We start from the raw sequence: 14,911 nt of genomic DNA on the forward strand, positions 1-14,911 counted from the left end.
AGTAAGACATGCACGGCTGTCACAGTTATTCCTTCATCCACATGCCATACGGGTGAGCACACAGTCTTAACACAAACATATCCGGAAACAGCTCTTTAGTGGGAAACAAAAGCAGCGTTCAGGACTTTGTCATAGCAAGGACAACTTCTGCCTACACACCCCATAAGGTGAAAAAAGTTAATACTGAGGTTACTATTTTATTACCTTCCAACACTATTCATATAGTGCAGAATGTTAAATCAAACTACACCAACTGAACGATATTTAATGGACTGCTCGTGGCCTCAGGTGTGTTCCTGTGAACTTCAAATTCTGCTAATTTGTTACAAACCAGTGAAGTATAAAATATATTGTATAAAGAATGCATTAATTTGACAATGGGCAAGACCATCTTTTTAAGGTTTTTAAATGTAATTAAAGAAAACTTCAATAATTTTCACCCTAAGAAAACCTACATCATACATGGATTCCAGTTCTGCACAAAAGTCTCCTTACATATATAAATGCAGTAGTATTAAGAAATATGGAACAGTCAGGATTTTGGAGGTAGATGACATGACTGCTGATTAATGTTAAGGGATATCTGAAAGCAATGCCCTGGGTGCCATAGGACAATTTTTTTCCCCAGGTTTTAGATCCAAGTTATGCTACTGAAATCAGCATCACTCCAGAGATACACATGGAATGAGTCGCAGAAACACGGATCGGAGCTTTGTGTTAGACTCACTACCACAGACCAGCAAGTACGGCTTTGGTTGTGTAAATGTCAAGGTGTGTCTTAAATACCCAAGTAACTGTGAATTATAATGATTTAAAATCTAAAACTCCTTTGAGATGAACATAAGACACGTATAGCCATCAGCTTAGTAAAAAAATCAGAACAAAGAGCTTTACAGTTAACAGGAAAAATAATGGGGACACCACAGCAATTCTATATTGGAAGTAGTCTCCTACTCATAGGAGGACTAATCAGTAAGCACTTTCTCCTCTGTCCCAATACCAAAGTCAGTATTTAAGACTTTATTAAAAGCACAGGAGATGTATTTGCATCTTGTGAGAAGAGGGATTCTCTAAATGTGGTAGCTTTGGAGATCATACTTGTTCAGCTAGTCGGGCTTCTTATTTGATTCCTCTTCCATTTAACAAAAACCTGTGCTCCCTGGAAATGCCGAACATTTTTCCATATAAATTCCCCAAAAAATCTAAGGACAGCTTAGCATAATAACTACAGAACGGTTTGTGAAGCAATTACTCTGAAATTAAGCAAACCCTACATACATATTTACAAATAGCCACAAGCAGCAGCTGCTTCAACAATACAAAGCGAGCACACTATGCTGTGCTCATGCTCAGAGTGCAAATCACCAGTGAAGTACAATTTCCTAGAAACTCCTTACCTGCCCTCTGGATAAACAGTCACTTAGAGAGCTATACACAAAGTCACTTGTTGGGGAGTGGGTGGTTATTAAGCAGAACTGCACACACAGTGCGCTCCCTGGGATCAGGCTTTGCCGTACTGCAGACGGACGTCGCTACACCTTTCACGGACTGTCTGGGGCCGCTCTCCCTTCTTCAGCCAGAAATGCTGTCAAATCAGCAGGGCAGAAAGATGCACTGAGCCACTACAAGGTGCATATTTTTCTTCCTCTTGCCTTCTGTCTTGCCCTTGCCTCTCTGAGATTCATTCAGGCCTCTGTTAACTTGCCTTGGTTGTATTTTTCCTGAAGTAGTGAAATAAAAATCCCATAGTGAGAATGAATAGCAGCATTCTACTTCCCTTCTTGCCTGGGTCTTCTCTCAGTCCTCAGAGTAGCCTGGAGCAAGCATGCAGAAGGAGGGAGCAGAGCTTTTCTAGATCCAGGTAGCAGCAGGTCTTACGACAACATTCATTCCCACGGTACACTCTGCAGACCATTCCCTAAACATTTTTCTTGCCTTCCTACCTCACCCCTTCCTCTAAACAACATTGTTAATCTGTTTTAAGAACCTGTACTTTGCAGACAGCTCATTTAAATATATCATTATTACAGCACTGTGGGTGAAGGGAAGAGTAGCCAGAAACCCTAGAGACTCACTGTTTGTACATATGAGAATGATGCAATTTCTGGATCTAAACAGCAACTCAACATGGAATTACAGGATTGAAACAACAGTTTACACATTAAGAGATCAGGGGCCAAGTTCAGCTATGGTGCAATCATGACGCCCAAATGAAGTCCATTATTGTTACCAAAATCTCTAGAAGTAGCAAAAAGCTAAGAGAGCTGTTGACACACTCTATTTTTACATGGAAATTATATTGGTAGGAAGGAGGTAGGAACATTTGCATAAATTATTTTTTAGAAATAAATACCTCATTACCTCCTGCTGTTTATCATTTGAAATCATTACTTATTACAACACATTTCAGTGCTAGAAATGACTATGAATTTAGAAAGGCTAGCAAGGATCCTAATGTTTGATTTGAGCCTCATTTCATTGTGATATGCAGAATAAAACCCTGTTTCAGAATTATGTGCAGGATAAACTACATATAAGCTATTCTTGGCATATCTGAGTTATCAGCTAGTACTGAACAACCACCGACAACCACATTGCACTGAACAGACTCCCACAAAGTTTCATCACATGAGGGATGTGGAGGAATAGTCCTACACCTACATCCTTCCAGGGCTCCACTACTCCTTTAACTACCATCCACAGTAGGGTAATTCCTCTGAACACCACCACAAAAGCCACCAGCACTAGAAAGCGACATGCGTACAGACATCTGTGTGTGTGTGTTATGTATATATACACACATCTCCGAGCCCTGAAAAGCATCAGCAGCAGATGTTTACTTTGCTGAATTGGTTTGCAGCCCTTTTTCTTAAGCCAGGTGTTTATTTCCGCTCTCACACTCCCATCAGCAACAGTAACTAGACAGTGGGTTGGGGAAAATGGCATTCAAAGGTAGCGGATCCAGTAGTCAGACAGAGATACTCAGTCTGGACACTTCAACTCCACATCTGGGACATCCAGAATCACCTTTCAGGAAAACAACAAGGTTCTGCCATATGCTGTTCAAGCCCTAGTTCCCCACAGGTCAGATCTCTCTCACATCTCAACAGCTCTTTCATTTCTCTTAATGAAAGTTGCCACATTGCATCGGACATCAAAGTAGTGACCCTCATACAGAGCATTCCTTCGTAGAAGCACAGATAAAGACAGAACTAAAATTTCTGAGTGCTCTCAAGTTTTTACTCCACCTATATTGTAGTAACCTAATTTGTAAGTGACAGAGCTGTGGATAATTTACAGCAATCATCTCTGAAAGTGCAACCCGTCACCTCTCCACCCTGTATGGGTAAACATCAAAAACCACAGCTCGCAGTTTTGTTTCAAGGTCTTCCAGTCTGGCCAGGTTTAAATAGGAAGAACCCTCAAGCTGGTTGTCTTGGAAATAAATCAATGCAGATAGTTAACCTATTATTATCATGAGAATTGATTAGCATAAAGAAACAAACAGTGGAGCTGTCATACACACCACATTCATAACTGCTGTCCACATGTTGCACCTATTCCTTTGCTTTTTTTCCTCCACCAACCATCAGAAAAATTATTCTCAGAGAGAATTAGCTACAGCTCAAGCTGCAAGCATAATTCACACTTCCTTGGAGACCCAATTATAGGTTATAGGAAACAGTTTTGAACACAACCTCCCACTCTTCAGCTTCATATTTATATAACAAAACCTCCCATTGTTTCACTTGTCTTTTGGATCTGGCAGCTGAACAACAGTGAGAAGGGCTGAGTAACTTTAAATCCATTTTAAGATGTTTAAACATACACATTACAAACAGTTTCCCTCTTTGGAATTACCTTTCTACTTCCCATTTTAGAAATACAACATGTATTTGGTGTGAAGTGGATCTAACTAAAGCAAACAGGTATTCTCCTTCAGAATTCATAGATGTGATGCATTGCATCACTTGCCTTCTATGACTGCATCAAAACAAGGTTATGTGGGTCCTAGAGATATAACAGCTGTAACACCAAAGAGGCCAAACTGTACTCCACTGTAAGCCTAAACATGGTTTAAAGAACTTTGTAGATGTGCTTTTTTTCACATATAGACTGCGTGTTGACACCTGGAGTCTCCTTAAGGCAGTACACCATACTTCTTATGCCAAAACACCATACTGAAAATGAACCTAAAGCCAAAGAAGTCATAGAGCTCAATCTTCTCCTTGAAATAAACCCCCTTGAAGATATCTCTGAACACATTAAATGCAAGTGTGACCAACGCGTGGCCAAGTTTTGAATGTCTCTCACTAACAAGCATTTGCAATTAGGGATCCATGGTGATATATAGCACCTACCTTACAAGCTGAGGAAAACTGTACATTTTCAGCTGGAAATACTAAAATGCAGCAAGTGGACATCTGTCAACAGTTGAAGTCACATTTGTTCTCTTTAATAGCCTGTTTTCTCAGTTTTATCCAAACAGCTTGCATTTCTCCAATACATAACCCTGTTACATTTCTCGGCATTTAAGTGGGGATCTCAGACCGGCTCTTGCATGTGGGAAGCTAACCTAATGCAAGTGTGGACAGTTTTTGACTTTAGCACAGGATGTGGATAGCAATTATGCAGTCATTTTCCATGATTTTTGTTATCCAACCTAGAAAAGCACAAAAGCGCAAAGCACATTTTTAAACTAGAAAAAAATAGCTCAACATACAAGTTCAATACAAAAGCATGCTAGAACTAAATCTATCACTTCCCAGAGCAATTTACAGAGCTGGGCCACTACTAATAGCATTTTACAAACATAAAATGTAATTAATAGGTTAGACAAATTATCCAATTCAGTCACAAAATGTAAATAATACCAGGGCTTGATATCAGCTAGCAGAAATCTGCAAGGTGTTCCAGTACATCTTTTCTGATCTGCCGTGTTCTCAGGGGTCTAAACTGTGACTGAGCAGCGATTTCCTGTGATTTTTTTTTTTTAAGGAAAAAAACCCTAAACAATCTTCACTGAGACACTCTTGCAAAAACATGAACTTTTCTCACAAGAATGCACCTCCGCTGGTCCTCATTTAGCTACTTTTGAAATTCATATGTTGGCCATATCTAAAGCACTAAAACAATTTAAATCATTGAAGATCTTATGGAGTGGAAGATTTGCAGATGAACGGTAATTTATTTTTGCACTGATCTCCAATTCAGAAAGCACAGGAACTTGGATGAATCTGTTTTTGAATGTATTCAGAACTTAGTGAGGAAAGAGCCAGACCCAAGAAGCCAAGGTAGCATGCAAGAACCAATTTTGTATGTTTTCATGTTGTACTGCGAGTAGCAATTCACAGAGGTAGGAGCCTGGGAAAGTCCTCATCTGAGAAATTTCCATCTCAGGAGATGAAAGTATTTTCTCTTTTTCTTACCCAATCCCTCTCATTAAAATTATTCCTTCCCATGCACTAAACAGACTGGAAGCACACAACATGCAGATCTGCAGAGAAGCATGTGGATTCTGTTACATGAAGAGAGGGAATAAAAAAAGGAAAGTGACACTGGACTGCAGAAAAAGAAAAGACAGGCTCAGAATCTTAAAGTCCCCTTCATATAAGCAGCCTATGTAGTACCCAAACTCACACAGATAATTTTCTTTTTTCCACTCAAATTACTTCCAAACTCTCAGTTCTCAGAGCTCTGAATAAATTCGAATGTGTGTGCAGCTTTTCCACAAGAGCTCTGGCTATCTCAGAGCTTTCATTCATGAGTCATCTTAAACACATACAGGTACAAAAAGTAAGTTTTCAACATCAACCCCCACCAAATATCAGGACCACCTACCTCCATCTTCTCAGTGATCTTAATACAATAACAATAAACTAGAAAAAAGCTTTATGTTAGTATAGCACTATTTATAGTAAAGCTTACCAAAATGCACAAATTCAAGTATGCTTTTGTAGCATATGTCAGATTGACTTCACTTGGAAATCTATTCACTTTTTCCATTCTTATATTTTACTTAAAGAATTCACAGTGAGTAAGGAACACGTTCTTCTTACAGGCAATATTTCATATTTACTCAGCTAAAATGGTTTAGCACTTGTATTTACAGTTTATCATTGGCACTGATAAATGATCATACTTAAAGACAAGACTGAAAATTGAGCTGGTATTGTACTGCCCCTAACTTCGCAATCGGTGCAGACAAGACAAGCAATGTCTATCATCGTGTTATCAGAAGATTTCACAAATTTAGCCTGGCTGACCTATGGTAGTTGCAGTTTCAGTCATTGACTTAAATAAGAGACACAGATGTTTTGGTTTTGCTGCTCTCCTTGCTCATGTATTAACTAAGTCTCTGCACCTGGTGTCTCACTTCATTTAATAGGTCATCACAGTTCATTATTTCTTTTCTCTAATCTTGCTCTTTCCCATAGCAATCTATGGGAAATAATTCTCTATCTACAAAAGAATGTGGAAGTAAACAGAGAAACTTAAAGAATACAGAAATAAACTAGTAGTTGTTCCAATTTGCTATAGACAAATAATTCCTGATCCACTCGGGAGCTTGAAGAACTATCTACTATTTTAACAACTCATGAGAACGTCTCTAGCTGCACTTCATCAAAGACCACCAAATGGTGTAACTTCACTTTTCCACTTGGCAAACAGAAACAAGGAGGAGAGAGGAATGGCTTAGATGATGTCAGATGAGGATACGCAAAGACTAACAAAGTGGTTGTTTTCAAAGGCATTTTATTATAAAGAAGGTTCCTCAGACTTTAAGCTCACTATGATTGGGCATTAAAAATTGTAGAAGACATTTACTTGAAATGACTGCTTTGCTTTCTTTGCCTTCTCCTACCTTTCTGTCTTCTCCTGTCTGTACCCTACACACAAACAGCCCTTCTCCTTTGCCATTAAGTTATTCCCTTCATCTTTTGTGTTTTGCTAGCCTTTCAACAGTGATCTCCTAACACTATTTCCACTTGTTCTCAAACCTGAACTTGCTTAGTTTGCGTTCTCTCATCAATTCAGATTACCACCACTTCAGGGAAAGCATCTTCTCTTCCTACGTGTTTCTAAAATCTGCTATGGAAGAGATAATAAACGATGACTCTCATTCATCTAAAGTTCAAAGCCTGTGAAAATACAAGTAATCTACATGCCTTTGCTCTTCTTATAAATTAGTAATGAGCCTGGAATGCTTCCCCATGGAAATTAAGACTCATTCAGTTAAAATGACTGTATTCTGTGATCTAAGATCTAATTCTGTCTGATTCAAAAAAAGTTACGTATTTTCTATTAACATCACTACCAAAAACTGTACAAATAACTTCAGGATTTCAAAAGCCACAGTCACAAAATGCTTCTTGTCCTTGTTAGTTTACTCCGCTCGTTAGGTGAGTTACAGTATATCCTGCAGTCAGATGGGTTCAAATACAGAGATACCACATTTACAATGAGATAAAAGGAAGAGTTTTGGTACACAATACACATATTCTAATAACAACCACAATACATATATTCTGATAACAATTATTATGACCTCTGTTAGTAACACAGAAATGGATGTTTTTCTGTTGGTGTTGGGGGCGGGGGGGTGCGGGGAGGCGGAAGGGGGAGAGAAGGAAGACAAAAACTATCACCACAACCGGTGCCACAGAAAGGTCCAACATGCCCAAAAGATTGGATAAAGATGTAGCCTAGAAACTACCTTGCAGCATTTATTCATTTATTAAGCTAAACAAATGAAATATTCGTAATGTCACACTTAGTAACTGAAACTTCACCCATTCTTGAAAATGTTAATTGTTGCCTGACTGTGTCATTTCTCTTCAAAACATTGCTGTTGGATGAAAAACATAATGAAGGAGGCTTGTTCCCAACCCACCCTCTGCTCATACAAATCTTGAGTTTATTCTTTCAAAGCAGTGCTGTAAAGGAATAGGTTACAAAAAGCACTTCTCAATACATCTTTTTTTATAATACTGTGATGCAAAGAGTACAAGCCATAGATTCTGAAGTATTACCTTCGTATAGAACTTCATACTCAGTGGGAATACAGCTATATCCTTGGATCAGATCCGGCAGACAGTCCTTACAGAAGGAATGAAGGCAAGGTAGCATTCTGGGGTCTCTCCTCCGCAGGTCCCATTTGCACACCAAACAATTCCTCAGCAGATCCAGGGTCTCCATCTCTGTTGGCTGAAGTTTGACATTGAAAACACGAAGACTCACAAAATGGCTCATGACAACCCCTTCACTTAACAAAACACTTGATCACTCAAGCGCAAACTAGAAGGCAACAGCGGGATGCACGTTCTCAGAAACAACATTTATTTAGTCCTTGTGAAGAAAGAGGAAGTTCCTTGCAGCTGAAAATCACATACCTGCTTTACGAAAAGAATCTCTTTGTAGATTGTTGTGCAGGAAAGTGTGGTTTAAGGTTTATAAACCATGATCCCACTATCTCTCTATAGTACTTGCAACTTCCGTAAAAACTGAAGTAATCTGCTCTATTGATCTACTTACAAAGCTGTTACCAGGCTGAATTGTCACACGCTGTACATTTCCTGCTAGAAGCACTGAAACTCTGCAATAAAAATGATGACATTCTCAGACTGCTTTTACAATTTCACCTCAATATTCTACAGTTTTCAGGTAAAGCAAATAATAAGCATAGCTGAACATCTGTCCATCATTTCAGCAATGCATGTTAGAAAGCTGCTTTGACAAAAGTACAGCATCTTCTGCCAATCTTCTTTAGAGAAATTTAATAAAATGCACTTTGCAGTAATCAAATTTCTACCGTCAAGATGACCACAGATCAAACTGCAGACCAAACCTGAGCTTGCCACAAGCAGGGCAGTGTTCCTCCTGCCAACCTAAGCTCCCCAAGGCAAACAGAGAGTTTTGCAGTTCATGTTCCATCCCTGATTCTGAGATTTTGAGAGACGTTGATCAGATGCAGCCTGCAAAGGGAAACTTTTGCAAGTTGCATCGGAGGAGAACAAGCAAACACAGCCTTGTCTCCCCTGGAATCACCCTTCCAGCTGATCAAACCTCCTGGGGCCAGAGACCCATGTAGCTGCCCATTGCCTTAGCATGGTGACCTTGCTACCAGCAGTACACAACTTGTGGCTACGACCTTCAGATTTCCACAGCACAGAAGAGCAGCACCTTTAATCTTAGGGCTCTGTATTCTCATGGGGAATCTGGGTTTCTCATTTGGGTTCTTTGACCATGGGATGACATACACAGCACCAAGCTTGCTGGCATCAATGGGAACCAGCTCTCTCAAGGGGGGAAGAGGATCTTTGCCCAGGAGCTGGCAGGGCTCATTGACAGGGCTTTAAACTAGAGGTGAAGGGGGAAGGGGAACATATCAGGCTTGCCAGCGACAGGCTAGGGGAGGATACACAATGGTTAGAGGGATGGGGGGCTAGTAGAAGCCCTCAACCCGTTGCCCAGCAGCATGCGAGGGACACTGCAGCAATGTGGAAGTCTTGTGGAAGGGAGCTGGAGGCGCCTGAGGTATCAGGTGCCAACAAGAAAATACCCATGAAGCACCCCAAGGGAAAAAAGGGGTGCTCTGCTTTGAAGGTAACGAGGCTGACAGCTCAGATGAAATGCCTCTATACAAACACACGCAGCATGGGAAACAAACAGGAGTTGGAAGCAGTCGTGCTGCTGGAAAGCTACGACCTGACTGCCATCACGGAAACTTGGTGGGATGAATCCCACGACTGGAATGTGGCTCTTGATGGCTACAGGCTGTTCAGAAGGGACAGGCGAGGAAGGAGGGGCGGGGGCGTTGCCCTTTACATCAAGAAAACACTACAGAGTGAGGAGCTGTCCCTGAAGAATAGCCACGAGCAGGTCGAAAGCTTATGGGTAAGAATCGGAGAGAGAGGCAACAAAGGGAACCTAGTGGTTGGTGTCTACTACAGGCCGCCAGATCAAGAGGAGCTGATAGACGAAGCGTTCTTCCTCCAACTCCAGGAGGCTTCGCGCTCGCAGGCTCTCATCCTACTGGGGTACTTCAACCACCCCAACATCTGCTGGAAAAGCAACACGGCAAGCTGTAGGCAATCCAGCAGGTTCCTAGAATGCATTGAGGACAACTTCTTAAGCCAGGTAATAAGCACCCCTACCCGAGGGGATGCGATATTAGACCTGGTGGTCACCAATGCGAGTGAGCTCATTGGGGATGTCAAGATCGGAGGTAGCCTGGGCTGCAGTGACCACGCGCTGGTGGAACTAACACTATTGAGGGAAATGGGAATAATGAAGAGCATAGTCAGGACCCTAAATTTTAGGAGTGCAAATTTCCAGCTCTTCAAGGAGATAGTCAGAAGGACTCCCTGGGAAACGGTCCTCAGGGACAAGGGAACAGAACAGAGCTGGCAGGTCTTTAAGGATGTATTCCACAGAGAGCAAGAGCTCTTGATCCCCAAGTGTAAGAAGTCGGGCAGAGAAGGGAAGAGACCGGCATGGCTGAGGAAAGAGATGCTGGTCAAACTAAGGAAGAAGAGGGAACTGCACAGGCAGTGGAAGCAGGGATTGGCTTCCTGGGAAGAGTATAGGGAAGCTGCCCGGTTGTGTAGGGATGGGGTCAGGAAGGCCAAGGCACAGCTGGAGCTGAACTTGGCAAGGGATGTGAAAAATAACAAGAAGGGCTTCTACAGGTATGTCAGCCGGAAAAAGATGGTCAAAGAAAGCGTACCCCCGCTCATGAGCGAGACCGGCAAACTGGTAACAGCAGATGAGGAGAAAGCTGCAGTACCCAACAACTTTTTTGCCTCAGTCTTCACTGGCAACCTCTCTTCTCACCCCTCCCGAGTTGATGGATGGCATGAAGGAGACCAGGAGGGTAAAATCCCTCCAGCTGCAAGTGAAGACCAGGTTCGGGACCTCCTGAGGAACCTAAACGTACAGAAGTCCATGGGACCTGACAAGATGCATCCCAGAGTCCTGAGGGAACTGGCTGATGTAGTTGCCAAGCCACTCTCCATGATATTTGAAAAGTCATGGCAGTCAGGGGAAGTCCCCAGTGACTGGAAAAAGGGAAACATTGTGCTCCTTTTCAAAAAGGGTAGAAAGGAAGACCCTGGGAACAACCCACCTGTCAGCCTCACCTCTGTGCCTGGGAAGATCATGGAACAGATCCTCCTAGAAGATATGCTAAGGCACATGGAGGCCAGGGAGGTGATTCGAGACAGCCAGCATGGCTTCACCAAGGGCAAGTCCTGCCTCACCAACCTAGTGGCTTTCTATGATGGTGTAATAACAAGAGTGGACAAGGGAAAACCAATGGATGTCATCTATCTGGATTTTTGTAAAGCCTTTGACACGGTCCCCCACAACATCTTTCTCTCCAAATTGGAGAGCCATGAATTGGACGGGTGGACCGTTCGGTGGATAAGGAATTGGTTGGATGGTCGCAGCCAAAGAGTAGTGGTCAACGGCTCAATGTCCGGATGGAGACCAGTGACGAGTGGAGTCCCTCAGGGGTCCGTACTGGGACCGGTGCTGTTCAATATATTTATCAATGACATGGACAGCGACATTGAGTGTACCCTCAGCAAGTTTGCAGATGACACCAAGCTGAGTGGTACAGTTGAGACACCAGAAGGACGGGATGCCATCCAGAGGGACCTGGACAAGCTGGAGAGGTGGGCCTGTGTGAACCTCATGAGGTTCAACAAGGCCAAGTGCAAGGTCCTACACCTGGGTCGGGGTAATCCGCGCTATCAATACAGGCTGGGGGATGAAAGGATCGAGAGCAGCCCTGCTGAGAGGGACTTGGGGGTACTGATAGACGAAAGGCTGGACATGAGCCGGCAATGTGCGCTGGCAGCCCAGAGGGCCAACCGTGTCCTGGGCTGCATCAAAAGAAGCGTGGCCAGCAGGTCGAGAGAGGTGATTCTGCCCCTCTACTCTGCTCTGGTGAGACCTCACCTGGAGTCCTGCATTCAGCTCTGGAGCCCTCAGCACAAGAAGGACATGGAACTGTTGGAGCGGGTCCAAAGGACGGCTACAAAAATGATCCGAGGGCTGGAGCACCTCTCCTATGAGGACAGGCTGAGAGAGTTGGGCTTGTTCAGCCTGGAGAAGAGAAGGCTGCAGGGAGACCTGATTGCAGCATTTCAGTACTTAAAGGGAGCCTATAGGAAAGATGGGGACAATCTTTTTAGTAGAGACAGCAGTGACAGGACGAGGGGTAATGGCTTTAAACTAAAACAGGGTAGGTTTAGGCTGGATATAAGGAAGAAATTCTTTACAATGAGGGTTGTGAAACACTGGAACGGGTTGCCCAGAGAGGTAGTGGAGGCCCCATCCCTGGAAACATTCAAGACCAGGTTGGACAGGGCTCTGAGCCAGCTGATCTAGTTAGCGGTGTCCCTGCTCGCTGCGGGGGGGTTGGACTAGATGACCTCTAGGGGTCCCTTCCGACCCAAAACTTTCTATGATTCTATGATTCTGTGTTGGGACAGATTCCACTGGAAATAATTAGTAAGCAGGTCTTGGTTGTTTTTTTTTTCTTTTTCTACAATGCAAAAAAATATGAACGTCTCAGAAATTCACAACCAGGATTTGTTGCATCCTGAAGTCATTGTTATTTAAAATATTTTAGAAAAAATGGACCACATGTTAAAGTCTGCATCATATTTCATACCCAAGACCCATTCGAGGAACAAATGAAGATAGGTAGATACCCACCAGCTTCACTGAATTCACTTAGACAAATACAAACCTACCACTAAAACTCATGATTGTAATTTCAAAACTAGAGGTCCCTTTACAAATGGGCTGCGGTAATTGTACCTGCAGTTTAATTAATAAACATTATATCAGAGCTTATTATATGAGCTCACTTTTTACAGCGCATCTTCATCAACCATCTTTCAGAGGCAAATGTCACTAGAGAAACACAGGTCCTCAGCTTGCTCCATCGCTATTGTTTTGTGCAACTACTGTTGCTAAGCTGACAAACTAGCACCTACAAAAACATGTCACTTCTGCAGTAGGAAGTTGAGGTCTTAGACTACCACATTTTTCAGACAGAGAAACCACAGCCCAGGACCAAAGCATCCACGCACAGAGAATCAGCGCAAACAGAGCCCAATGCAAGGAAATGCTGTATCGCCATAAAGGCCAAACCTGTGGTTGAATGAGAAGCAGCGGGCTACCATACATTTAAATTTATGCTTTTTGCATAATATATGAAACGACGCGCAAGTTTTTTGGTAGGAAGGGAAAGCATGAGGGTGATAAAAAGTGCTCAAAATTTCCTGCTGGGACAGTTACACAAATCAGCAGCCAGGCACCAACATTACCAGTGACTTGGCTAGGCTCATGGGAAACACCAAGCCCAGCAGCAGCAATTAGGAAGAAAATTAACATAGTTGCCTTTGGAGGTGTGGGGTGAGGGTAGCAGGACAGAAAGGGATGAAGACAGGGAGGGCTGGGGAGGCAGCTGGCGGGCCCAGTCACAGCTGGCACGGGAAGACAAGTGCTGGGCTTCTGGTGCGCCAGCCCAGCTGCGGGCAAGGGAACGGCACGGCACTGCGCCGGGGGCTGCCGCAGGAGCAGGAGGTCAGTCACGGCCACGGGAAGGCAACGGCCACCCCAGCACGAGTCGGAGGGCAGCGTCCAGGTATTGCAGGGCCGCAACTTCCCAGTAAAGCATCTACATGTTTCACGCAAGAGGAGTTTGTAATGACACATTCTCCTGATTTATGTACTTCAGGGATAAAAGTCTTTCAGTTTCTTGTGCTCCTTTTTCTCAGATACAGTCAGATAATTTTTCTTGTATCTTCTTCCTTCCTTCAAATGTGGATGTTGCTACACGAGGCTCATTTTAAAACGTTGCAATGGTAACTTTGCAAGTTTTGTCTGTAATTGCTTCATTAGCAGTACTGTAAGCTGCCAAGAATTTGGAAAACATTGAATAAAAATTAAACTATCCCCATCAACCAAAGCATAATGTTTATCAGCTTAAAAAAGCCCAAAATAAATAAATAAACCAACCACACAAAAAGGAAGAGGTTTTACGTTTAAGAAATTATTTGGTCTTCGTTTAGCCTCCTCATTTCTCCTGTTTGTGTACAGGAGAGCCCGTTAGCCGGAGACGGCGGGCAGCTCTCCTGGCGGTTTCCGAGCGGCCCTGGCGGGAGCGTCTCGCTCGGCCGCTAACGGCATTTGCCCGCCGTGGCTCAGCCCTCTCCCACCTCGGGAGCACGACCCGACCCCGCGCAACGGCGGGACGGCCAGCGGGCCGCGAGCCCCTGGCGGCCCCTCCGCCGTGACGAACCGAGACTCGGGCGGCGGCCGCGCCCCGCAGCCCGCCGCGCCCCCCGCCATTCCCGGCAGCGCGGCCCCGGGGCGGCGCCGGCTCTGAGGGGAGAGCGGGCGCCCCCGCGCGCCCAACGGCCACGCGCGACGGCTGCGGGGCGGGACCAGGGCGGGACCCACCGCCCGGGCTCGCGCCACGTCAGCGGAAGCCGCCTCCGCGAGGCGCCGTTGCCATGGCGAGGGGCGGCCGGCCCAGCGCTGCTCCCGGCGCCTCCCGCCCGGACTCGCTCGGTCGTCCCGGCGAGGAGTCCGTCGGCCCCGAACCGACCGGTAACGCGCTCCCGCCGCGCCCGGCACCGCGCGCCGCCCAGGGCTCCGTGGGAGACGCCCTCGCTCCGGCGTGGGCGCACCCCCAGGGGCAGGGGATGAAGCGGCCTTCCCGCAGGCGGCACCGGCGGCCCAGAGCCGCCCGCACGCGGGAAGCTGCCGCGGGCTGCGCCACCCGGCAGGGACCGGCCGCCGAGGCACCCGCGCGCGTCAGGGACAGCAGCAAACTGCCAGAACGGCCTGGCCAGGCCAGGAGAAACCACCAGGAACTTCTGCGAACCGG

The 14,911-nt window shown here is 44.8% G+C and overlaps 1 protein-coding gene across 1 annotated transcript in view; it reads right to left on the reverse strand.

Annotated features, from left to right (window-relative positions):
* TRIM66 (tripartite motif containing 66) overlaps window positions 1–8,253 on the reverse strand; it is a 44,118-nt gene extending 35,865 nt beyond the window's left edge. The window contains exon 1 of the mRNA XM_009935255.2: window positions 8,034–8,253. Coding sequence (XP_009933557.1) covers window positions 8,034–8,253 — 220 coding nt within the window. The remainder of the gene's footprint in view (window positions 1–8,033) is intronic.
* Window positions 8,254–14,911: the final 6,658 nt, after the last annotated feature.

Source organism: Opisthocomus hoazin, chromosome 7 (assembly GCF_030867145.1).
Source record: "Opisthocomus hoazin isolate bOpiHoa1 chromosome 7, bOpiHoa1.hap1, whole genome shotgun sequence".
Classification (NCBI taxonomy): Eukaryota; Metazoa; Chordata; class Aves; order Opisthocomiformes; family Opisthocomidae; genus Opisthocomus; species Opisthocomus hoazin.